Source organism: Chiloscyllium plagiosum, unplaced genomic scaffold (assembly GCF_037043375.1).
Source record: "Chiloscyllium plagiosum isolate Xiang-an unplaced genomic scaffold, Cpla_swu_hap1 HiC_scaffold_10, whole genome shotgun sequence".
Taxonomy (NCBI): domain Eukaryota; kingdom Metazoa; phylum Chordata; class Chondrichthyes; order Orectolobiformes; family Hemiscylliidae; genus Chiloscyllium; species Chiloscyllium plagiosum.
The window spans coordinates 49,689,912-49,716,943 of NW_028270148.1; the positions used below are offsets into that span (position 1 = coordinate 49,689,912).

The 27,032-nt window shown below is 38.4% G+C and overlaps 1 protein-coding gene across 1 annotated transcript in view; it reads right to left on the bottom strand.

The window, feature by feature from the left end:
- Positions 1 to 3,829: 3,829 nt before the first annotated feature.
- kctd3 (potassium channel tetramerization domain containing 3) overlaps positions 3,830 to 27,032 on the bottom strand; it is a 71,514-nt gene continuing 48,311 nt past the window's right edge. Inside the window, exons 10-18 of the mRNA XM_043695807.2 lie at positions 26,274 to 26,389; positions 20,289 to 20,376; positions 17,978 to 18,094; positions 15,985 to 16,155; positions 13,693 to 13,848; positions 11,159 to 11,255; positions 10,873 to 11,057; positions 8,435 to 8,573; positions 3,830 to 6,644 (exon numbers count right to left, since the gene is read on the bottom strand). Coding sequence (XP_043551742.2) covers positions 6,065 to 6,644; positions 8,435 to 8,573; positions 10,873 to 11,057; positions 11,159 to 11,255; positions 13,693 to 13,848; positions 15,985 to 16,155; positions 17,978 to 18,094; positions 20,289 to 20,376; positions 26,274 to 26,389 — 1,649 coding nt within the window. The 3' untranslated portion in view covers positions 3,830 to 6,064. The remainder of the gene's footprint in view (positions 6,645 to 8,434; positions 8,574 to 10,872; positions 11,058 to 11,158; positions 11,256 to 13,692; positions 13,849 to 15,984; positions 16,156 to 17,977; positions 18,095 to 20,288; positions 20,377 to 26,273; positions 26,390 to 27,032) is intronic.

A 27,032-nucleotide genomic window follows, 5' to 3' on the forward strand; every position in this document is an offset into this window, starting at 1 on the left:
AGAATGCAGATATCAACAGTAATGCCATTTACTGCAGATCCTCCTTAATTGCCCTAGAGATATGATGAATGACCTTGAATTGTTGACCTCTGTTGTATAAGTGCCTACATGGTGAGATTGGATCGAGGGTTTATTAGGATTTTGTCCCAGTTGCAGTAAACGAAGGGTATATAGTTTCAAGCCAGGTCCGATGGAATGGGTATATATACACATACTTCATTTACTGTGAATTTGACTTCTGGGAGTTGTATGTTGGACGTGTGCTTGTAGTTGTGTTTTTGAGGGGGAAAATACTATAATATCCATAATTCCAATCAAGCATAAGTTGTATAGTTTTCCTGGGGAACTAGCTCGAGGGGTCGGGGGAGAACTTTGCAGAGTCAGAGTCAATCGGTCAGACTGTGATAGGGAGTTGTTCAATAAGAAGCATGTATTAAGCTCTGGAGTGATGAGAAAACATTTGATAACGTGCTAAGCAGCATTTATAAAGACTTTAAAGTTATGAAAATATCTTGGAATAAGTTATTCTTAATCGCAGGCCTGAGCATTGAGATACAATCGATAGAACAATAGTTTTTGTGAAGCTTAAGAGAAAAAAAAATGAATTGAAGCTGGAAAGATAGGATATCACTGGATGGAATCAAAGTCAGGAGCATAATAGTTAAGAATGTGATATTTATAGGTCCAGCAGATGATTTGAAATTTAACACTTCAATGGGCTTGAAACAAACAGCAAAATCTCTCACAAATGAGCTGGCTGGATCCTGCTAGAGAGCAGTACTGGGTGGTCTTGGAATTGCAACAACAGTTGGAAACTGTATCAGATAATTGCTTCTGTATGGATCATTTTTACTGTTTAAAATCTTTGGATGTGTGTTATAAAAGAATAGTGTGGGTTTTTGTTTCTCCCTTGTCAATCAATTTCTGGTGTTAATAAACTTTTATCATTAAAACAAGCAAAACTGCCATCTTTGTTTATATTCTAGTACAAAACCACCTTGGTCCTAACCTTTCCCCTTGGCAGTGAAGCACCACTAACTGGGACATCTAAGTCCCAACTGCCTGCACTCATAACGTGAGCTACAGTCTCCCAACTCCAAAGTGAAATTACTTGCTCACTTAACCACAGATAATTTGAAACCAAAGAACCTTCAGCTCGAACCATCACTATGATAGCATAACCTTCACTGAGCTATTCTTAATTTGATTTTAGGTAATGCATTCCACAATTTCTTCTTTGATCTAATAAAGTAAATAGGTTTCAGTCTTTCAGAATTTACAAATGCTTTATTTCCAAAGTTGTTCCCACCTTGCCAGCTGCTAACCTCTAAGTATTGTGACTCTGATCATTCAAGTGTAAGAGACCTCGGGATGTTTCATTTGTTTTATCCCATTTCCAGAGTTAAAGTTTAATTTCTAAAACTCTAATTAGAGTAGGATCATGAACTGCAACTTCGTAATTTGGAAAACTTACAGGTGATGGCACACCCATGTGCCTGCAACATGCGAGAAGTGTGGTTGAAGGAGCTTTACAGAATTACTGCAATGCATCATGTTGATACACGCTTATGCACCACTGGTGGAGGGAGTGAATAATTAAACTACTCAATGTGAAGCTAATCAAACAGGCATTGCTGTGATAATTTGCAATGAATCTAACACCTTACTTTATATTCAATGGCATTACCAAGCAGAGCAGTAGATGTGATCGATATGGACTTCAGTAAGGCGTTCGACAAGGTTCCCCATGGGAGACTGATTAGCAAGGTTAGATCTCATGGAATACAGGGAGAACTAGCCATTTGGATACAGAACTGCCTCAAAAGGTAGAAGACAGAGGGTGGTGGTGGAGGGTTGTTTTTCAGACTGGAGGCCTGTGACCAGTGGAGTGCCACAAGGATCGGTGCTGGGACCTCTACTTTTTGTCATTTACATAAATGATTTGGATGTGAGCATAAGAGGTATCGCTATGACTCTATGACCAAGGATGAATCCTGCATCAACAACATCGTAGGGGTTAGCAGACTAGAAATTTTCACTAACCATGGAAATTCTGTGGTTACAACAACAGGCTACAGAATGGATATTCTTGTGTAAGTAACTAATTTCATTACTCCCCTAAATGTCTACATCATATGGAATAATGCCCAATTCCTGTTCGAGTCCTAAGTAAGAAGCTTGACACTAAGTAAAAAGCAGGCCAATTGACTAGCACTCCAACTGCCACCAGTTCTTTCTCAAAAATTAAAGTCTTATCTATGGATTTCACTTCAAAAGGGCACAATACATAGTTCACGTCCATAGGCAGTTTTATTGATTGTTGAAGTAAAAAAACTGTTTAATTACCAAGCATTTTATTGAATAAATCACAATTAATACTTCATACACTGAACAAAACTTAAGATAAGGAAGACACATTGGAGACATTAATAGGGAAGATAACATTATCCTAACAGAGAAGATGAAGAGACGAGTGAGAAAGGTTTGAACACCAGCATAGTTGACAAGACCCACATTCATACCATTTTTCAGTACTTTATTCCCACCCATTCCAGAAACACAATTAGGTGCCACATGTTCTCATCTGGCATACTATCAATCTTCAATGCATAACTAACCACCATTTCCAGCAGAACCAAAACAATGACAGAAAATAGGTCAGCTCCGTTGAGAAAACACCATGTCAACAGCAGAGCTTGCGTCTGTGTGGTGGTGGTGGGGGGTGTTGCAGGAAACGGGGGATACAATCAAAATGAAGGTGTTCATGGTTTGAACTTTGTTGACTCATTGTTGTACCCTGAAAGCTAATAAATGCCTAAACCAAAAATGACCAAGACCTCGTGCGCTGAAGTGTTTCAGAAAGTCAAGGTTCAGCACCTCATATTCCATTTGGATACTTTATGGACTTCAGGACTCAATCAACATTGAGTTCCACAACTTCAGACCATGAACTCATTTCTTCATTTTTATACTCCTTCTCCAATCCTCTCCTCGTGTCCAATATACAAGGGTTTGTTTTCAGTAGTTTTTCTAGTATTACTCCTGGCAATTAACACCTACTCTGCTGCTTTGTCACTCCTCTGTACCACTAGCATTCCCTATACCTTTGGCTCTTGGCACCTTCACCCTTTGTTCCACTTGCTCTTCCTCCCACTTTGTCAACAGCAAAAACAAAACCATTATTTTCTAGTTCCCTTTCGTTCTAAAGCATTATATTGTACAAAGCATTAACTCTTTCTCCTCAGATTATGCCTGGTTTGCTGAGTTTCTCCAACATTCTGTTCTTATTGTTATTGAGTTATTGCCTTTTGGAAAAATGAAATGAATTAAAATTATAGTAGGTGGATCTCATTAGAACTGGAATTAGGGAGCCTCAGCCATTACCACATTCCCCTGGAGCTCAGATCATTGCCCTGAAAGGCTGCACAAAGATTTCCAAACATCCCCCCTTCCAATAAGATGTATCAATAGAATGTTTATGCAGTACCTGACTGGGACATTGCTAGAAGTGGCTTGACAGACTAGGATTTTCTCTGCAATTTTTTAATGGATTTGCATCTTGAATTACATTCACACTGCTACAATGTCAGTCAACCTGTGACTCCTTGATGTGTGCAAATTAGCTGCCCTGTTTCATAAACTGCAAGAGTGGCTAATGGTCATTGAAAAATCAAAATAGAGAAATAGTTTTCTTTTCCCTGAGAACATTCTCATTTACATTGTAGAAATTTTGACACAGGAAATTTTAGGGACCATAAGTGAATACGATATCAGGAAGAGTTTCAGAAGTGCGCGCACATTGGCAATAATGAATTAAAATCCACATACATTATTGTTTAACAAGTTATTTTTAATTGATCATTAGAATCTGTTACAGTGAAACAAGATATGGAGTGCAATAGCTACAAAATTCTGTAGTTACACAATCTCATGTGAACTAAGTTCTTCGGTGCAGAGCTGTGCAAACTGCTTTTGAAAATGTTGATTAATCAATCATTGGTGTCATAGAACAATTCATAGGCAGACACACCAAAACATTCTTAGTTCACATCTGAAGTACTAAATTGCACCGCAGGAACTTTTGGTTACCAGCAATTATTTCTTATGGTATTTTCTAACAGAGATGCCAAACCCACTTGAGAAATGGAATTCCCACTTTGGTTGTGATATTAGAAAGTTAGCAGGATGATGATAAAACTTGGAAGTGAGAACACTCAAAGAGGCAGAACTGCCCAAATAGTTTTTAAGTATGTAAAAATCATTGTCTATGCAGACTTTGATAAGGTAAAACTGATCAGCTTCCTTGCTGAGACTTTGGCTGCTTACTCTGGAATAGCAGAGAAGCAGAACTCTGCCAAAAGGCTCATTTTGCCGTACGTACACAAACAGTCTAGCCCGTTCAGGTGCAGTACAAAATGTTTCAGTTTTACATGCAATGGATTGTTATTATCTGTTGTCCTGATCTCAACCCATCTCCAAGCAAACAAAAAAAAGGATTTATTTACATGAAACAGTAATTTTGGATATTTTGTCACATCAGTGTTTTCTAATCAATGTGTTCAGAGCACTTCTGGAGCAGGTGGAACTTGACTCCTAAGTCTTCCACTTCAAAAGGTAGGGACACTATCACTGCACCACAAGAATCGCCATTTTTTGAAATGATCAAACAGGATAAAATGGTATCATGAGTGGATGGTTAATTGGCTAGTATTGTGTTTTGAGTTCAAGTAACTGGTAGGGGTATTTGATGAAATGGTTCAAATTTTATCCTCTACTTTTCAAATGTATTGGGCTCTCTGATCATACCAACTAAATAATTGTTTAGTCTCAACTAAATACCAGGGACCAACACAAAGCTTGTAGTAAGCAGGGCTATTAAGTATCTATCAAGTTTGACTTAAGTGTCTAAATTTTGAAAGGTATATTAACCATTTTTTTTTTTAAAAAGTTATTCCATCGTTTGTCTTGTGCAAATGGTATGCTGGACATTTTTTCATGCACTGTACAGATTGCACAGCAATCATCCTCCTAAGAAGAAAGATGAGGTTTCATTTGAATGATGGAAATGAGAAGTTCCCATTTGGACTTGTACCAAAAACACCTTCATACTAACCATATTGATTGGGAAAGTCTAAGTACAAGTAATGTCTCTACAAATGAGTTATTTTCTCCCCATTGTTAGGTTAGTTACAGTTGCTGATGCTGTCAAACCATATATTATTTGGTTAAGATCTCCAGTTGGTTTTATTCTATACTCTCAGTACAATGTTGTATTTAAGAAAATTGTCTACAGCTATAACTCATCCAAAATGCCTTCATATAAATTCCACTGGTGTTATTGCTAATTCAGTCAGCATGAGACAGTATGCTGCAGGCAAATAAAAAATAAGCTCTATGATGAGTTAATAAGTCTGTACCACTCATTCTATAATTAAATATAGGTCATTCAATAAAAGCAATGCTGCATTAAATATTTCACTTAAGTGATCTTTTTGCTATGCAAGATAACTCATTCACGTTTGTAGCATTTTTGACTTGGAAATCTTTTAGGTAATGTATTCTATAGATAGTTGCTTTTTTTTGCTTCAATATCTCTCGATCAAGTCTTAAGTTTTTGCCCATGTGTATTTGAATAAATGCATTTTGAAGCCCTCCAGATCAAACAAACAATGAATAAAAACCATTAGAATGGGATTTTATAACTTCAATATACCTACAAGACTGAAAATTTGCTGCACAAATAGTATATAAAAATTAGTGCGTATTACAACAGAAGCCAGATAATTGAGGCATTGACAAATAAAAATAAATTTCAACAGGCTCAGTTATTAGGGAGCAGACACCTTGTGTCAGTTTTCATAACAATGCTTATGCTGGTGCTTAGTGTATACTAAAATGCTGTAATGCAACAAAATAAAAATATTAAAAAACAATTAATACTGACAAAAAAATTGTAGTAATTCTTTGAACTGGAAATAGAAGTTAGTGTAACAAATTATTTGCATGTGAATACTGTAGCATTATATGGTTTCTATCAATTAAAATCCAAGCTCTTTGTAGTGACTCACAAACTGTGGTCCTGACAGGAAACTTCAACCTTCTTGTGGCGAGGAGAAGTGGCTCCTTTTGTTGGTGATTGTGAGGGTGCACCATGTGGCTCATTGCCCATTTCAGGACCATTTGGGCAGGATGCCAACGGCTGAGCTACAACAGTCTTTTTCCTGCTGAGAAACCCTCCTTCAAAAGTATTTTTCTTCTTGTTTTCAATTTTGTCAGTGTCTTCATCCTGCCCCTTTTTCTTGAAGTCAGCCAGACTCTCACTTGCTTTCAGAATCTCTGGCGCCCCATCCAGACTTCTTGCTCGTGTGTCAGTCACCTGACTCTTCCTGTCATTAGTGCTACATTCAGTGGCTCCAAATTTCTTTCCTTTTAGCTCACCTTCTGTCTGTATTGAAGAATCACACTCAGAAGCAATGCCTCCTTTATCCAATACGTTTTTACTGAATGTAAATGGCTGGAAGTCTCGATAACTGTGAAAGCTTTCTGTACGCCTTGCTCTTGCAAGCAGTGGGCTCTCCCTATATGGTCTAACAGAACCATATGTTGCAGTTTCATGAAGAGTATCAGTAGTTTGAAGCTGAAGACTGAGGAAGGATACAAGAAAATCAGATTTTTACTGAGTAAAATTAAAATGGTGAGTGTTAAAAACATTACCAATAAAATGTCAATTAAAATCAGTTTTTTGTTATTAGGTTGCTGTCAATTTTTACTCAATTACAGAATGTCCATGGCTCAGTGCATAGCAGACTTCTTCTGAATCTAGAAGCTCTGGGTTCAAGTTTCATTCTAGGATATGTTGGCCATGGAAGATAACAGATTTTACTGCCTTCAACAACAAGCTTTCAGAATGGCATGTTGCTTCCCTGGTGCCAGGACCAAAGATATCTCTGACAGGGTAGAGAATATTCTCAAAAGGGGAGCAGGACCAGCAGGAGGTCATTGTACACATTGGAACTAACAACATAGGAAGGAGAAAGGACGAGGCTCTGAGGAAAGGCGATGGGAAATTAGACAGGAATTTAAAAAGTAGGTCATCCAGAGTAGTAATAATGGGATTACTCCCCGCACCACTAGCTAGTGAGAGTAGGAATAGAATAGGGCAGATGAATGCATGGCTGAGGAGTTAGTATAGGGGAGATGGATTCACAGTTCTGGATCATCGGAATGACCTCTGAGGTAGACGTGACCGGCATGTGAACGACGGATTGCATTGGAACCGGACCGGGACCACTCTATCGGCAGGGTGATAAGCTAGAACACCTCGGCAGGATTGCGACGTTAGAGGTGGGTGTGTGCACAGGTGTGGGTGGGTGGGGGGGGTGGGGGGAGGGAGAGTGAGCAAGGAGATCAGTCTAAGACTGGTACAGCTGGGAAAGGGAGCAAATCAAACAAACATTCAGGGTTGGCAGAAACAAAGCAGAGAACAAGGTAGGATTGATAAATTAAGCTGTATTTATTTCAACGGAAGAGGCCTAACAGGGAAGGCAGATGAACTCAGGAAATGGTTGGGAACATGGGTCTGGGATACAGAAACATGCCTCAGGGATGGACAGGACCGGTGGCTTAATATTCCGGGGGTATGGATGCTAGAAGAACAATAAAAAGGGGGCAAGAGACGAGGGGGAGTGGCATTTTTCATTAGGGATAAATTACCCTGTCCTAAGGGAGGATATTCCTGGCAGTACATCCAGGGATGTTATTTGGGTGCAACTGAAAAATAAGAAAGGGACGGTCACCTTATTGAAATTGTACTGTAGTCTCCCCAATAGTCAGTAGGAAATTGAGAAGCAATTTTGGAAGAAAATCTCCGTTATCTGTAAGAATAGTAGGGTAGTAACGGTAGGGGATTTTAACTTTCCAAACATAGGCTGGCACTGCCACTGTATTAAAGATTGGGATGGAGAGTAATTTGTTAAGTATGTACAAGAAAATTTTCTGATTCAATACAGGAGTAGGAGCAAATCTTGACCTACCCTTGGGAAATAAGGTAGGGCAAGTGATGAAGGTATCAGTGAGAAAGCACTTTTGGGCCAGGGATCATAACTCTATTAGTTTCAAAATAGTGATGGAAAAGGACAGACCAGATCTAAAAGTTAAAATTATGAATTGGAGGAAGGTCAATTTTGACAGTATTAGGCAAGAACTCATTTTAAACAGAAAGCAGGGACCCACACCAATATGAGAGGGAAATGTCCAAATAAAAATACGTTTCACAATTAATCAAAAAACCTGTAATAAATGCTGTGACAGCACTTTTTACATGATAAAAAAAATCTTCAAAAAGAATCAAGAAAAGCTGCATCTACACTAACTGCTGGGACTTCTCTTGCTGTTAAAAGATAGCAAATAAAATAGTCTGTTTGATAACCATTACCTTGAGTTTGACTCCCGCAGTTTAGTATGCTGTACTAATGAGGCAGCTGGACTGATGTTGGGAGTAGCACAGCGGGATGTGCTCAGATCACACTGATCCAGCAACTTCAGCAGCTCTTCTTCCGTGGGGCCTCCAACATCTGAAAGAAATCAATTATGTTGTGAACCACATATACCCTTTCACCAGCAGTGGATTAAATTAGTTATTTGTTGTTATGAATATGGCACCGAAATAGACAATTTCACAACTGCATGTCCTGCCTCACTTTTAGCTCGAGTTCAAACTTTAATGCGATACTATTATTTGTATTTACTTCAGCTATGATTATAGAGATGTAGATGTATCGCGAACAGCGGAAAGATTTTAAGATCACTGCACTTACATAACGATTATATACAGGGCAATGAACTATAGTAAAGACTGCCATTAAAATTAATCCAGCAATACCCATAACAGATTGACACTTGTGTACCCAAGTACATACATGTTTGTACATAATGCCAAATCACACTAAATAGTCTATAGTGCATTTGTATCATTTTCCACATTAAAATGCTATAATTACCAATTGTTGCCAAATGGTAGTATAATCCAGTTCAGATTTTTCGAAACCATAAAGTATCCAAAGTCCGAGCTTGTCACTTACAATTCTTCTAGAACCACAATTGCATTACATCTTGTAATTCCTTATGGAGATCCATTTGTCCTAATAGTGTCTCACTGGACAATATCTAATACATGAAATGGAACTCAGTAATAGCTATTTTTTTTTAAATCAAAAACTGAACTTCCCCAAACGATCTGACATTCCCTATTTAATTTTGGCTGCCAGAGCAAGTAGCTTGAGTTAGAAAATGTCTTGATTCACTGGACCAGCCTTGGTGTAAAGTGTCATGGTACACACAATGTTTGCTCCAGGTTCAAGGGGAAGGAGCTGTTTGTGTGCACATGTGCAAGGGGGAGTCAGAGCATCACCAGCACCTGAGACAGACAAGTATTGGGCGGGGGCTGATTAGATACCTAGCTCAGTACTATGGGACTTTGTTTCAGTGCTGCCAACGTTAGAAGATTTTAGGCTGTCCAGCCATCACACTTCACATCCTCTCAATACTCTCCCAACTACCTCACATTTCCCCTTATACCAATACCAATTCAAGTATGAGGTTGGTTTAGCTCAGTTTGCTTGCGAAGCAGTGTGATGCCAATGGCGTGGATTCAATTCCCGCACCAGATGGTGTTATCATGAAGGACTGCCTTTCTCAGCCTCTCCCCTTATGTGAGGTATGGTGGCCCTCCGATTAAATCATCAATCGTCTATCTCTAATAAGACAACAGCCCTACGGTCTGATAAGATAATAGCCACACAATACCAATTCAAATCCTATTGCACTCTCCAGGGCATCTCAGCCTCGCATATGCTCCCCATTGCTCCTCACACCTACACCCCATAGCCACGGCAGGAAAAACTGGAAGTGCGAGGAATCCTTTAGTTAAGCTCTGTCCACTATTTCTAAATTACACTTGAGTTGTTCTAATTGCCCAAAACTCTAGTGCTTTGAATATAGTAGTTAAATCATTGCACAGAACTGCATCATTCATCCAATACATGTCAATCGTTCAGATAATGACCTAGACCCAGCATGCATTGATGTTTGTCAATAAATCTTCAAAGGTTGTTAGAATATCAGCTATGTCACTGGATATCAGCTAATCACCCTAATATTGAAGAAATATTTGCTCTTTTTTGTAGAACATCCCTGGAGCTTGCTGGTAGGTAAAAACTGCAAAGTTTGACAAAAAAATCACATTTGTAGAAATTTGATGTTTAAAAATAAAATTATTTAGACTGAGCAACATCAGAATTTCTTTGTAATTTCAGATACCTTAACACCTTAGTTCCTGAAGTTAAATATTGACTAACAGAAAAGAATTTAATATCCAGATTACAAACTGAATACAATAAGCCATAAAACATAAGACATGGGAGCTGAAATAGGCCATTCAGGACTACTCTGCCGTTCAGTCATGGCCGATATGTTTCTTAACCCTGCTTTCTTCCTGTAACTTTGAACCAGAATTTACTTATCTCTGTATCAAATACACTCAATGAGTTGGCCTCCACAGTCATCTGTGAAGAACACAAGTACATTACAACTTGTTATTTTAACATGAGCTATCCACTACATTTTTCAGAGTGTTTAAACAGGTTGTTAAATATACAGCTATTTCAAAATACACTCAATTTTTCATCTTTCATTTAAAGGTATCTGTACAAGCAATACAAGAAATTATGGTTTTTGACGTTAATTATAAAATTTAACCTTAGAAAGAGCCCTGATCTCACCAGGCACCATTAGTAAAACATATTAAAAGAAAGATAATGCATCTCTAAACTGCAATGATTCTGTTCAGAGTTGCAACAGACTTTTTAAACTCACCCTTCTCTTCCTTTTTGTTTACCATGTCCATAGCAGTCGTCAAGTCCCACATCTGAATGCTTCCATTTCCATGGCCTGTGAAGAGATACCTCCTTGGTCGAGAACCCATTCGACTCGAACCTTCACATTCCCTCACAGTAAATGCAGTTATTGTCATGCCATCTACTGCCTGGATCTCACAAATCCTGGAATCAAAAATACCAAACAAGCAGAAAGTATAATATAATTAGAAGTTAACTATAATCATTCCCAATGATAAATGAAAACAAAAGGGTGAATATTTTACCTTTTCCCTGTAGAGGAGAAGCGAACAAACAACTTGTTAGTAACTGGAACAACTTTCTGGATGAAAACCTGTTGGTCATCTCTCTCCCCAAACGGTCCTATTAAAATGCACAAAAATAAATGAAAAACTCAGCGTTATAAGTGAACAGAATCACTGAAATATTATAGCATAGACCTAGGCCATTCAACCCACTGTGTCTGTACCAGCCATCCAACTAAGCACCAGGACTTAGTACTATTGTCCTGCCTTTTCTCAGTCTTGCATAATTGATTAGAAAAATAATCATCCAAAGTCCTCTTCAATTCCTCAATTGAACCTGCCTCTGCCAAACATCCAGGCAGTGCATTCCAGTCCCGAACCACGTGTGAAAAGGTTCTCTCATATTACATCCGCTTATTTTTTAATTCACTTTAGATCTGAGCACTCATGTTCTTAATACTTATGAGGGCACAGTTTCTTCCTATTTACTCTCTCTAGTCCGGTAATGATTTTGAAAACTTCTCAGATCACTTGGCTTCTTCTCTCCAAGGATAAGAGTCCAACATCTATGATTCTACGATCTCGAATCTATCTTCATAACTGATGTCTCTTGAAATCATTCTTGCACACCATGATAGTTCCTAGAGCCCAAAATATATCTAATTATCATTACGCAGATGATTTTGGATACACTTTGCTACTTTTAACTTTCGTCACAAGTATGCTATTGGATTCTGTATGGAAGTCCATATACACATTCTGTCACCACTCCAGAAGCCTCCAATAAATTAAGCACAATTGGTGGTGTAGTGGACACATAAGTTGTCCTCAGAGGGGTCAATGGGCTGAGCAATGGCAGATGGAGTTTATTCAAGATAAATGTATGGTGCTACATTTTGGGAGGGCAGGACTTACATTCTTAATGGTACGGTCCTAGGGAGTGTTGCTGAACAGAGATACCTTGGAGTGAAGGTTCACAGTTCCATGAAAGTAGACAGGATAATGAAGGTGTTTGTTATGCTTGCCTTTATTGATCAGTGTATAGAGTATTGAAGCTGGTTAGTCATGTTGCGGCCTTGTAGGACATTGGTCTGGCCATTTTTCAAATACTGAGTTCAATTCTGGTCTCCCTGCTATACGGAAGAGGTTGTTAAACTTGAAATGACTCAAGTGATTGACAACAATGTTGCCAGGGTTGGAAGATTTGAGCTATAGGGAGAGGCTGAAAAGGCTGGGCCTATTCTCCCTGGAACCTCAGAAGCTGAGGGGTGACCTCATAGAAGTTTATAAAATTATGAAGTGCACAGATAAAGTGAATAGTCAAGGACATTTCACCGAAAGAGGGGAGTTGAAAACTAGAGGACACAGGTTTAGAATGAGAGGGGAAAGATTTAAAAGGGACCTAAGGGGCAACTTTTTCAAGCAGAGGGTGGTGCATATACAGATTGGGCTGCCAGAGGAAGTGTTTGAGGCTGATATAATTATACCATTTAAAAGGCATCTGGATGAGTATATGAATAGGAAGGGTTTGGAGGGATATGGGCCAAAGTTTGGCAAACAAGACTAGATTAGATTCAGATATCTGGTCGGCATGGAGGAGTTGGACCTGAGAGTCTGTTTCTGTGCTATACATCTCTAGGACTCCAATTTCCATTTTATGCTCCATGCTAGTTTCTTAAATAGCCCACTTTTTTTTTCCATGTGACAACTAATTCTGTCTCAAAAACCTTTCTAGAAGCTTCCCCCCTACTGAACTTAAAACGTCCGATCTGTAATTGAGGAGCTTATTCTTGCAAACATTTTTTGAACAGGAGTGTAAAATTCAAAATATAACAAAGTCAGCTCTTAACAGTTTAACTTGTTGATTAATAGTTAATTCATGCAGTGTGAAAATAATCATACTATTTCCAAAGGTCAAAACACAAACGAACACAAGGAATGCTATGTAACTCATCTAAATTCAAATATTTAGGATTCCCAATCAGACAGACACTGCATCTGACAGATTTTTAAATACAGGGTGTTTGCACAATTAACACATCTAAGTTTTCTTTGTGTCTGTTGATCACTGTGTGAACCAAATGAACAATGTTTTGATTTATAATGAATTTTGTACTTTGTGATAAAAATCAGGTGGAAAGTGAAGCCATCAGCACAACGCTACCAACACAAACTCACACTGTTCTCCTGCTGAACTTCCATTTTGACTTGCTATGTCAGAATATCTTAAGGCCTTTTGAAAGAAATGACCCATTAGCAAAATACAGTAACTTCTATAGCTTTACATCCACTAAAAAACTGAGTTCAATTTTAATTCATTTTTGACAATTTAATAAATGATTTGACAAAAACATTCTAAAAATGCTTATTTCAGGTTTTTGCTGTAAAGGAAGAATCCCAATGTTGTAAGCAAGACAAAGAGTGGGGAAGCAAGATGATACTAAGTATTACAAAATACTGGAAATTAGCATCTCTAAATAACACATGTGATACTTTCAGTTATATTTCCTAGTATTTTTAATTAAATAGTTTTACCTTAAAACATGAGTATTTACCTATATCATTTCCAGCTGCATAGCTTCCATGACTCTCTGTCTCCTCTAATGAAAGTATTTTGAATGAAGCTAGTGGAGTAGAACCTGGCTGAGTGGAGATCATGCCTCTGAAACGAGTGACTGTCCAAGTTCTCACATGGTTATTATCAGCACACACTGCAGGATTAAATCATATCAAGTCATTTCCAAAATTCAGAAGCAAAACAGGAAGGCAAAAATATTGTGATTCATTCTGTGAATATAGAGAAATATATGGATATGCAATATTTATTAAATGTAAACACAAAGGCCAGTATAAGAACAAAACTGCATGCCTTTCATATAGTTCATATTAGCAATCAGAAGAGAACAAACCCAATTTACAAAGAAAGTAAGTGTACCAACTCGGACGTATAAGTGAAAAATGCCTCTGGTCAATATTTCTTGCAAAATAGATTTTTTTTTCAAATGCACTATAAATACACACCTGTCAAATAACAAACACAGCAACTCCTCTCCAAAGCTTAAATCATAACCCATTTACAATTTTGATATATAGAATTTTCATTAGTATAAAAGCATAAAAATGGGTAACTCTCACAGTAACACAATGGAAGGAATATCGTAGTATTTGTAGTTTATGAAGATCGCTGACATCACTGATCTATGTAACAGGATTCAAGTGAATAGCGGGTTCAAACGTGGGAAAAACATAGGGTTTGAAGCAAAAACAAAAAGGAACTGATCTTCTTATTTGAAGGTCACTGGAGTGGTGGAATTAAGTCATAAATGTCACAATCGTGGATCAGAATCCCAAAGTACTGTGAACGTTTTTACCTTGCAATTCAAAAATGGTTTTTAAAAGAAAGCCATCACAGCCAAAAATAGCTGACAATGTAAATTAACTGGTTGGCTGGAGCAAGTGATCCACAGAATATCACAGCTGCAGATGCAAAGGGAACTTTAAACTGCAGCCCTTCAAATGGACGAAGAGGCAAGTCTGAAACAGACTGGACTGTAATCTCTTGCCACTACAAAGATAACAAGGGCCTGATGACTCTCTGCTCAATAGCAAACCATGCCCAGTAGATTCTCTCAAACTACAGACACATTTTGTTATTTTTCACTTTTGAAGAATACACAAGTCAAGGGTTAAAAAAAAAGTTTCAATCCGAGTAGAGTGTGCTTATAGGAATGAACATGAAATTGTGTAACAGCCTGGATTTGAGCGTGAGCATGCTTTGAAGGTCAGGGTTGAAGGACCCTCCCCTAGACACCCTTGTATTGCAGCTAATCTCTCTCACTTCCAGTGCTACAAACCAGACAAAAATAAATAGGACAAAAGGATTCATTCTCACTCTGAATGCTGGAATTCAATCAATCATAGTCGAAATAACTCAGAACTGCATAATCGCAACTAATCTGCAAAACTAAGGATTGTGAAAGTGACTGCTCACATCTACCAAGGTCAACAATGTCAGTAGCCACCACTGCAATGGCTAGAACATTGAACTATCTACATTTCGTGAACAATTCAGATAGGTTTTAATTTCCATCTTTTTGGAGTCGCACCTTATTTCTAACCTGTATGAATAGTATTACTAATCCTTTTGCCGTTTAATAATTAATAAACTCAACCTTTGTTAACACAAGGAAGCCTGGTTAATTGGCTCCTTCTAGATCCAAATGGGCATGTATTTTAGGAGAAAGGTAACCACAACGGAGAGAATTCTTTTAAATTAACTTTGTTGTGACCGAGGGGATAGATGAATAAAAAAAAGGAGCCAATTCATCCTTCCTCAGTTAGGAGCTTAACTGTTTGGGGGTATCTGCCTGAAACCTAAATGAATTAATGAACCTGCATGGGTATGGCCATAATGCTAGAGGAGATCACCAAAGTGGATAACATCAGATATTTCAAGTAAATTAGATTGATGCACTTCTGAAAAGAGAAGATATTAATAGATATGGACACATGTGGCATATGTTGGGGATGGGGGGAGCTGGCTAGTCCAACTAAGAGAATACTCCATTCCCTAAAGTATCTGATTATGATCTTCACTTGATTTCTCACCATCCTATTTTCTATGGAATTAGGTTTTCTCATTTGTTTTCCCATCAGGATATCACATATTTTGTATCATTTGTAATGGGGAACAACTGAAAATTTAAAAGCACAGACAAGCTACCAATCCTAAACTAATATATAAAAGAAGGACTGTAAAATTTAATTGGGAAGAAATCAGTACAGCACAAATTAATAAAAACATTAAAAAAAACTCTCTCAAATCTAAATTAAATTCACAAGCTTACCAGACACCAGATATTTTTCAGACAGCATGATTTTAGTTACTGGGCTTCGGTGAACTGTGAAGGTCTGGAAGAGTTGGGGACCTGACCCTACAGTTTCAGGATGTTGGACTATTACACGCACTGCACCAGAACTGGTTCCATATGCAATCTCAATCCAATTGCCACTGACGCCTATAAATGAGCAAAATATATTTAACAATCATACATTAACTGAAGTCTCCAAATGTAATATATGTTTAGACAGAACAGATATCTTCCTTCCCCTTTTTACATTAGGCAACTGACATGCTGGGGTATAGCTTCAATACTCTGACAACCCAAGTAACCCTAGATAGTGAGTAGTGGAAAGTGTTTTGTTTATTAAGTATATTACAGTTGAGCCCAGCTTTGTCCACACCAACACACACATTTTCTTTAAAGGAGCAGAATGGGTAAGGATTAGGAGCTGGAATTGTGACTGATTTTAAAGTCAAGAATGCAGCAAACACAATAGCTTTACTTCTATTAACACTGCAGCTTATACGGGATCTTAGGATTTTGTTGTGGTTCTGTTCGCCGAGCTGTATATATTTATTGTAAACGTTTCGTCCCCTGTCTAGGTGACATCCTCAGTGCTTGGGAGCCTCCTGTGAAGCGCTTCTGTGGTGTTTCCTCCGGCATTTATAGTGGCCTGTCCCTGCCGCTTCCGGTTGTCAGTTTCAGCTGTCCGCTGTAGTGGCCGGTATATTGGGTCCAGGTCGATGTGTTTGTTGATGGAGTTTGTGGATGAGTGCCATGCTTCTAGGAATTCCCTGGCTGTTCTTTGTTTGGCTTGCCCTATAATGGTAGTGTTGTCCCAGTCGAATTCATGTTGCTTGTCTTCTGCGTGTGTGGCTACTAAGGATAGCTGGTCGTGGCGTTTCGTGGCTAGTTGATGTTCATGGATGCGGATCGTTAGCTGTCTTCCTGTTTGTCCCATTTAGTGTTTTGTGCAGTCCTTGCATGGGATTTTGTACACTACATTAGTTTTGCTCATGCTGGGTATCGGGTCCTTCGTTCTGGTGAGTTGTTGTCTGAGGGTGGCTGTTGGTTTGTGTGCTGTTATAAGTCCTAGTGGTCGCAGTAGTCTGGCTGTCAGTTCTGAAATGCTCCTGATGTATGGTAGTGTGGCTAGTCCTTTGGGTCCTCAGACAACAACTCACCAGAACGAAGGAGCCGATACCCAGCATGAGCAAAACTAATGTAGTGTACAAAATCCCATGCAAGGACTGCACAAAACACTATATAGGACAAACAGGAAGACAGCTAACGATCCGCACCCATGAACATCAACTAGCCACGAAACGCCACGACCAGCTATCCTTAGTAGCCACACACGCAGACGACAAGCAACATGAATTCGACTGGGACAACACTACCATTATAGGGCAAGCCAAACAAAGAACAGCCAGGGAATTCCTAGAAGCATGGCACTCATCCACAAACTCCATCAACAAACACATCGACCTGGACCCAATATACCGGCCACTACAGCGGACAGCTGAAACTGACAACCGGAAGCGGCAGGGACAGGCCACTATAAATGCCGGAGGAAACACCACAGAAGCGCTTCACAGGAGGCTCCCAAGCACTGAGGATGTCACCTAGATAGGGGACGAAACGTTTGCAACAAAAATTTCCAGCTCCGCGAACAGAACCACAACAACGAGCACCCGAGCTACAAATCTTCACCCAAACTTTGAATCTTAGGATTTTTTTTCCGCAACCTTGATGGCAGCTGACCAATACAATTCAATCTACCCTCACCATTTCTCTTTTCTGCCATTCTAGATTCATCCCATCAGCATTCCAATTTCCATAACATCATTTATTGCTTAGGAAAGTTATGTATCCACTGGAGCCTCTTATACTGTCTGAGGTTTTGTCTGATAATCTGAACTGAACAAATGTTCAATCGCTTAGCATATAGAAATTTTAATTAGCAGACTATATTGGTTATTGACAACGTACATACTTGTCTTTGGAGTGAGGTACACACTTAATGCAGTGATGGCATCATTTGATGGATCATGATAAAGCTCCGTAACCAGAAGATCATTATCCTTCATCCTTAATGGGAACTTCTGCATGTCTAGAATACAGTGCAAGGTCACTCTTATTAATAATTAACGTACAATACTTTACGTATGAAAAATAAAACACAATCCAAATTTGGAGTAGATGTAGTATTTTAAACTTACAGTGTGGAATAGTTTGGAATAAGATACAGCGAAATCAATTGATGATTTCGTTTCAATGATTTTCTGCAATTTTACCAAATGTGATTTTCTGTGTCCCTCCCCAAGATACACAGACATAGGTTAACTCACGAACTTCTCATGAATCTCAAAAAGGGGAAAAATAAAACTTTTTTTCCTTGACTTTGACTGCTTTAGGCTGGTAAGCAACATATTTGGTGGTATGAATTGTTCCTTTTGAACTGGACCTGCTCATATAGCACAAAAACAGACCCTTCGGTTCAACCAGTCCATGCCAAGCATAATCCCAAACTAAGATAGTTCCATCTGCTTCTTCCTGGCCCATATCCCTCCAAAGTCGTCCAATTCACGTACTTATCCAAATGTCTTTTAAATGCTATAATTGTGCCCCACATCCACCAGTTCCTCAGGAAGTTCATTCAACATGCGAACCACTATGTGAAAAAAAAAGCCCCTTCTTTTTTAAATCTCTCTCCTCAAACTTGTGCTCCCTAGTCTAGAAATCCACATTCTAGAGAAAAGACAACTACCACTAATCCTATCCATACCCCTCATGATTTTATAAACTTCTATAAGGTCACCTCTCAACCTCCTACGATCCAGTGTAAAAAGTCCTAACCTATCCAGTCTTTCTTTATAACTTAAACCTTCCATACCCTGCAACATCCTGGTAAATCTCTCCCTCTCTGTCTGGGCCATAAAAAAAATCAACTGAATAAACAGTTCAGTAATTATCTCACCAGGTAGCTGTTAGCTTAAGTCACATGTTTTACTTTAAATTCTGGTTTAACACAAATGCTAAAAACGTTTTGGACCCCAATAAAACAAAGACACCTTCACAGAACAAAAAAAAACCATTAAACTCTATATTATAACCATGTTATAGAGTCATACAGCACAGAAACAGACCCTTTGGCCCAATTCATCCATGCTGATCAGGTTTCCTAAACTGAAATAGTCCCATTTGCCTGCATTTGGCTCATATCCCTCTGTCTTTCCCGTCCATGTACCTGCTCAAATATATTTTTTAATATTATAATTACACTTACCTCACACCCTCTGACAGCTCGACCTATATACACACACCACCCTCTGTATGATAAAGTCACCCTTCAGGTCTCTTAAATCTTGTCCCTCTCACCTTAACCTACGCACTCTAGTTTTGGAAATACTTTGACCATTCATTTCATTTATCCCCCTCACGATTGTATAAACCTCTCAGCCTCCTACGCTCCTGGGGAAAAAAGTCAGACTATCCAGCCTCTTCATATAACTCAAACCCTCTAGTGTCTGTAACATCCTTGTAAATAGTTTTTGTATCCTTTCCAGTTTAATAACATCCTTCCAAAGCAGGATGCTTCCTAAAGCAAGTTCTCCAGTAATAATACATTATAAACCTTATTCACAAAAGCTAAATGCCAATCTTAGCAGTCGGATACAAACAGAAATGAGTCAAGTCATTGACAAGACAAAAATACAAGGTCAGAAACAAGCTAAGGTGGGTGTCATTACACTGCCAAGTAAATTTGTAGGTAATGGGTATTCTTGAAACCACAAATAATATTCAGATGAAACAGCAACTTTACTGCTACAATTAGACAGAAGGCACAGAACACCTATACAGATGGAACTTCAGCATCTTTGGCAAGTCCCGGCAATACTTATACTGTAACCTCTACTATTGACCTCAAAGGGCCCTAATGATAGGTAATTTAAAAGAGCAAATAAGTCAATTGTTTACAATCTTTCACCAAGTACATGAAAAAAAAGCAACGTTTCCTGGATGTGAGATGTTCATTGTGATGTTGCAAATCTAATATTGATCATTACTACAACACATTCTACCAAACTATTCTGAATCATCTTATTTAGGAAAACTTCGGCTTTAAACTTGGATATCTCTTTTAACATTCTCTTTTCAGCACCTCATTAGTTTTTATATTTCTTGATGCTTTCATAATCTTTACAGATGCTTGACTTTTACCTTTCTTTTAATAAAAGCCTCTGCAGTCTCCTACCCACAACTTCAGGTAAAATATTTATCAATGGCTGATGACGGTTTCTTACCTATATAATATATCGATCCATTGTTACAGCCCAGCAGAAGGAATGTTCCTGCAGTGTCGCAGCTGGTGATAGGAACAACCTCCTGCACCTGTACATTTCAAGAGAATTTTAAGGAAACATGGATCTTGATACAATTATTGATATTTTCCCCTAGTTAAGATGACATTCTTTAAAAAAAAAGATTGTTGCAATGAAACCTTAGTCTCAGTTACAAAAAAATTAATGTCAGTTCAGAAAATCTGACAAATAAGAGCTTAAAAACATAATGTTACAGTTCTTACTGATCAAATACAACAATTCATGCAAATAGAATCTGTCAATTTGTACAGCACTTGTAACTAGAAACGGACTGCACCAGAGTTTTTTTGATTCACTCTCAACCCCAGTAAAAGATGAATTTCATGTCATATATTACATGACAATTAATCATGTCAGCAGTAAAACAACTGCCAGGCTAATATTTCAGTCTCTGAATCAGTTCCTTATCCCCACATTAAATAAAATAATCTGATTTATGGTGTAATATGGAGTGGTTCTATTAGATGGAAATTCCTGCAGAATTCCTTATATCCTAGGAGATGAGCTGTAGTTTGAGAGAGAACTTTTTCTTGGTGGGAAGTCCACATAGAACAAATGCTATTATGTGGAAAGCAATTGCTAGATTGAAAAGATGCATTTGTTGTGGGACCCTTTTGTTTGGCACATTCTTATTTTAAGCGGTTGCAAGTCTGGAAATAGTTAAAGACCAAAAAAGATGAAAGATTGTAGTAAGTGACTCTATGACTCTAAGAGTAATATATAGTCTTCTTAATAAGATGCACAGATACAGAGATGAGCAGCAGGAAACAGTAATATTTTAAAACGGAGGAACAACAGGTTAAGTAGATTTAGCCACAAGTAACACAATATGATTAGTTAACAATCCAACAATAAGAAACATCTTACAAATGGTCACCAGTTTACACTGAATTTGCAATTACTCCAATTCAATTGAGGCGATGGAATCTGATTTAGAGGCATTGTGTGACATCAGACAGGGGGAAAGTCACCTGGGCACTTTGCTCCAGAGTGATCACACCGTTCCGATCACAGGTCAGTTTTGAGTTGCCCGAGACAGAAAGGTGCGACTGCACTTGAGGACCCAGGGATTTACACTGAGGAGCCTTGGCTGTTGCAATTGTCCAACAATTATGAAGTTCATGCAAACTGCGAGGAGAGAGAACAGTAATGAGATGAACAAACTGATCATGGCACCTTGGGACTGGGAGCTGCGAGGAGTGGAAACAGAAAGTTAGCAATGGTACAGAATACAATAGGGATCTAGATTTTGTTCTCTGCAGCTGTGAGCAGGACTCCGGAAGGCTGTGTTGCTTCCCTAATTCAAGAGTTCAGGACATCTACTCCAAGCTGGAGAGGAATTTGGAGGGAAAGGAGGGATCTAGTAATCAGCATCCATGTTGGCACCAACAACATTGGTAGGACCAGAAAGGCCACTCCATTCGAAGATTTTGAACAAACAGGAGCTAAACTAAAAAGGAACTAAACTAATAATCTTTGGATTACTACCTGAGCCACAGGCATACTGGCATAGGGTAAATAAAGTCAAGGAATTAAATACTTGACCAAAATTAGTGTTGGTGCAATGGGTTTCAGTTCATGGCTGCACTGGTAATGGGGTCATGGAGTGAAGGAGACAGAAAACAGTTAACCACGGACCAGTTAGCATAACATTTGTCAATGGAAAAATGCTACGGTCTGCAACAAAGAATGTAATAGCAGAACTTTAAGAAACACTTAACATTCAAATGTATTATTGAGCTCTGAAATCTACTACTTTTAAATAAAACTTAACAGCAATTTAGTTTTGTTCAATATATTGTTTCAGTTGCATGACACTGTAATCTTTTGCTATAAATTCTGTGTCTAATGAAGGAGCAGCGCTGTCTGAAAGCTAGTACTTTCAAATAAACCTGTTGGACTATAACCTGGCATTGTGTGATTTTTTTAAAACTTTGTCCACCTCAGTCCAACCCCCTCTGCCCGTCAGTCTGTCCTTACGATAACACGTGTATCCTTGAATATTCATTTCCCAGGCCCTGTCCACTTGAAGCCACGTCTCAGTTATCCCCACAATATCGTATCTGCCAATTTCCAAAAGAGCCTCAAGCTCATCCATCTTATGTCTAATGCTTCATGCATTCATGTTTGCTGATGATATGAAGTTAGGTGGACAGGCAGGTAGTTCTGAGGAGGTGGGGAGGCTGCAGAAATATTTAGACAGTTTAGGAGGGTGTTCCAGGAAAGGGCTGATGAAATTCAACATGAGCAAATGTGAGATCTTGCACTTTGAAAAAAAAGAGTACAGGCATAGATTATTTTTCTGAACGGTGAGAAAATTCACAAAGCCAAAAGTACAAAGGGATCTGGGAGTATCAGTCCAGGATTCTCTAAAGGTTAACTTGCAGGTTGAGTCCGTCATTAAGAAAGCGAATATAATGATGTCATTTATCTCAAGAGGGCTGGAATATAAAAGCAGCGATGTGCTTCTGAGACTTTATAAAGCTCTAGTTAGGCCCAATTTAGAATACTGTGTTCAATTTTGGACCCCACACCTCAGCAAAGACATACTGGCACTGGAACGTGTCCAGCGGAGATTCACACAGATGATCCTTGGAACGACTGAGGATCCTGGGATTGTATTCATTAGATTTTAGAAGGTTGAGGGGAGATCAAATAGAAACTTACAAGATAATGTATAGCTTAGGAAGGGTGGATTCTGGGAAGTTGTTTCCATTAGGTGGGAGACGAGGACCCGTGGGCACAGCCTTAGAATTAGAGGGAGTCAATTTAGAATGGAATTGAGGAGACATTTCCTCAGCCAGAGAGTGGTGGTCTGTGGAATTCATTGCCATGGAGAGCAGTGGAGGCTGGGACATTAAATGTCTTAAAGGCAGATAAATTCTTGATCTTGCAAGGAATTAAGGGATAAGGGGAGAGTGTGAGTAAGTAGAGTTGAAATGTCCATCAGCTGCGATTAAATAGCAGAGTGGACTTGATCGACTGAATGGCTTTACTTCCACTCCTAAGTCTTTTGGTCTTACGGAATACTGTGAACAGCTTTTGGGCCTCTTATCCAAGGCAGTACAGAGAAGGCTCACTAGGCTGATTCCAGGTATGGAAGTACTGTTTCAAGAGGAGCAGTAGATGGGGAGGGGTGGGGGGCTGTACTTATTGGAATTGAGAAGAATGAGTGGTGACCTTATTGAACCATGCAAAGTTCTTGGGGGAATTGACAGGATGGATGTGGAGAAGTAGATTCCACAGGAGGGAGAATTTTGTAATCTCAGAATAACAGGTTGCCCATTCAAAACAGAACAGGAGAAATTTCTTTTCTCAGAAGATACTTAATCTGTGGAATTCTTTACTAGAAGGGGCTGCCGAGGTTGGGCCATTATATATATTCTAGGCTGTGATGGAGAGATTTTTTTTTACGGAAGTGAATCAAGGCTTTCAGACAAAAACTGGAAAGTAGAGCTGGGGATTATCATATTAGCCATGATATCTCTGAATGGTTGAACAGAGTTTCTGAGCTGAATGGCCTACTTATTCTCTTCCATCTTTTGGTCTCATGTGGGGGTATGAAGAGTCTCAAACCAACTTAATACTTTACAAGAGGCAAACGTTGAAGGAATTAAAATGGAATTGCTCACAGTAAAAAGGGCTGAACAGATTTTGGGTAACATGCAAAGCAACAGAGGGAAATGTTTGATAGGATTGAAAACTCGGAAAGACATCTAAAAAGTAAATACCTCATTTGCACAATTAGCAACCAAGTGTAGTAAATAAGATAAGAGGCAGTATCAAACTTAGATATCACATTTTATATATGATGATAGATAATATAGAGATAATAGTCTAATATAGATAATAGTCGAAATAATAATAAAAATTCAATGGAGAAAATAAGATGTCTTAAGATAGAGAAATTTCCAGGGCCTGAAGATTTCTATCTCAGATCATTAAAAGCAGTAGATAAAGCAATTTTGGATAATTTCTCAAAATTCTCTAGAATCATAAATTGTGGCTTTGGATTGGCAAATATCACTGAATTATTTAAGAAGCAAGGAAAATTATATTAACTATAGACCAGTCAGTTCAATACTAGGTGCATGAAGTTACTAGAATTTATTATACAGTGAATATTTAAATAGTCATAAGCTGATCAAAATAAAAGAAAGTTATAAATACCAACTTTCAGATGTGACCACATTTGGAGGCAAAAGTTACACAAACAGGAACAGGAAGCTTCAAACAGAATAAAACGGACTAAGTGATGAGTAAATTTAAGGCAAATTAAGTTCAGTGAGGGAAATACAGGGTCGTCCTAAGAAAGACAAGCTGAATGCATTCTTAATGGTGCAAAGCAGTGAGCTGTGGAGGACCATGGGGAATTAGGTCCCTAGGTACACAGAAAAGAAAGAGTAATAAAAGCAATAAATAATATACTGCATTTTAATTTGAGGTGCCTGGAATTCAATAAAAATTGGAACATGACACTTGCTCAGGCTCCACCTTTAGTATTGCCTTCAATTTTGAGCTCAAAATAGCAAGAAAGTTGCACTGGCCTGGAGTGGGTATAGCACAAATTCTCTACAATTACATTAGGATTTGAATGATTATATCACAAGGACAGATTACAATATGGTTCCATTACCTTGAGTTTAGAAGGTTGAGGCAGTGATCTGTGTCCTTAACGTAAGGAGCATTCATATTACAAACTCAAGGCACTGGTTTCCTTTGTTAGTGTAAATCAAAAATATATGTCATCTTTGACAGTTGATGACAAATCAAAAACAAGGTAGCGTAATCTTAAAATAACAGGTACACTGTTTCGGAGTAGAAATGAAGGACGGTGGAGATTTGAAACTTATCCAAATGTTTGCGATTACTGGGGTCACTGAAGTGTGCAAAATTAGATTGTTAAGGTCTTTGATGGGTAAGTGTATCAAGGGATCTAAACCAGAGTGGAGCAAATGAAACTGAAGCACAGACACCCAATTATCTAACAGAGGAGCTGACTGGCTCACACTTAATCTTACTTGACGCAGCTGCATGATCATTTAGCCATGCGTCAACCAAAGAACTGGGCGCGGCACCATTCCATCACTTGCCCACAGACTCTGTGCCCCAATTGGGTTTTCTTTTACTTAATAGATTCTTAACAGTTATCCGTTTCCATCTTTTCCAATGGTTGATAAATATCTAAATTGAAGTTTGAAGATTGAAAATTATAATTTGTCTACATATGCAGGCATTTACCTTCAAAAAGCAAACATGGATTTTTAATTGGATCTTGCTGGCTACAATTTTCATTTTTATTCCATTGGGCCTATTCCCCAAACTAGCGCAAAGCTTCATTGACAGGTGAGAGCAAATATTTTAAAAGAACAAATATAAATTCTAGATAGTTGACTTGCAGTTTAATCATCTGAACAAGTAATGCAACAAATAAAAAAAAACAAGTTTTGTTCTGGCTGCAGTATTTCAGTTCAATGTTTAGTCACTGAATCAACTGTTTTGTATTTGACAACATTTTCAATGTTATAAATAGAAACATTTGACCTACCCACAACTTCCTCTGTGGCTGGAGTTTGCATATCTTAACACATGAAGGAATACAGGAACTTGGTAGCAGTATCAACAAAATTACTCGTTTGCTAAGCATGACAAATTTATCACCTGTTGTATGACCATTTGTGAACATAATTCCCTGAAGATTATCCTGAAACTTTCATATTTATAAAATGAATGATCACAGATACTGAAAATAATTCACTCAGTTCTGTACTGCATTTGCAAATTATGAATGTGAGGCACCAGCAAAATAGATATGGCCACCATATTGTATATCAACTGCATAGCATCAGAAATTTTAAAAAGTAGCAAATTCATTTTTTATTACATTTCATAAAGGTATTAGCTCACCTGCCAGTGTTGAGTGACTGCATTCCACACTCCTACTTTTCCAGTATGACTGGTTGCAACCAGCTGATTCCCAATAAAGAAGAGTGCATCCACTGGAACTCCAAGACTAAACACACCTACAACACAGAGCAGCAGAAACAATTTATTGTTACAAATTTTGTTACATTTCATAACAAGTCACTCATCTGAAAACTGACAACTCTATCAATAAATAGGAACTTTTATTGATCCCAAGGTCATGGGGTATTATGTAACAAAGATCTTCACCACCTCCCGCCACACACCCTTCCCCTGTCCCCCCCAAAAAAAATTCAATTAAGTTTTTTTAAAAATATGATAAATCACAAGTTTTCTTAAAAGTATGGATTAGGTGTAACAACAAATATTTGCCAGTGATTGCTGTTTATTTTACTCTTCTACAAAAGAACCACCATCAACCTGCACATTTGAGGCTTCCAATGCTGGATTCAGAAACAACAACAGGTTTACAAGCAATGCCACTGTACATTTTCTTTTCAATTGATGTGTACAGAGCTACAATGGAACACAGAAAACAAATGCACAGCGGGCAGATTACTCCAGAGGGAGGACACACAGTGAAAATTATCCACAACAGCATGTCAACTCCTTCCATATTTGAAGTGTCTCTCCTGCTTAGTTAAAGCAGCCATGAAAGCTGCCAGAAAAATAAAGTATTTCACGAAGAATGACAGGAGTATTGCCCTGAGGGTGGTGCATGGAGGGTTAGCGAAAGTACCC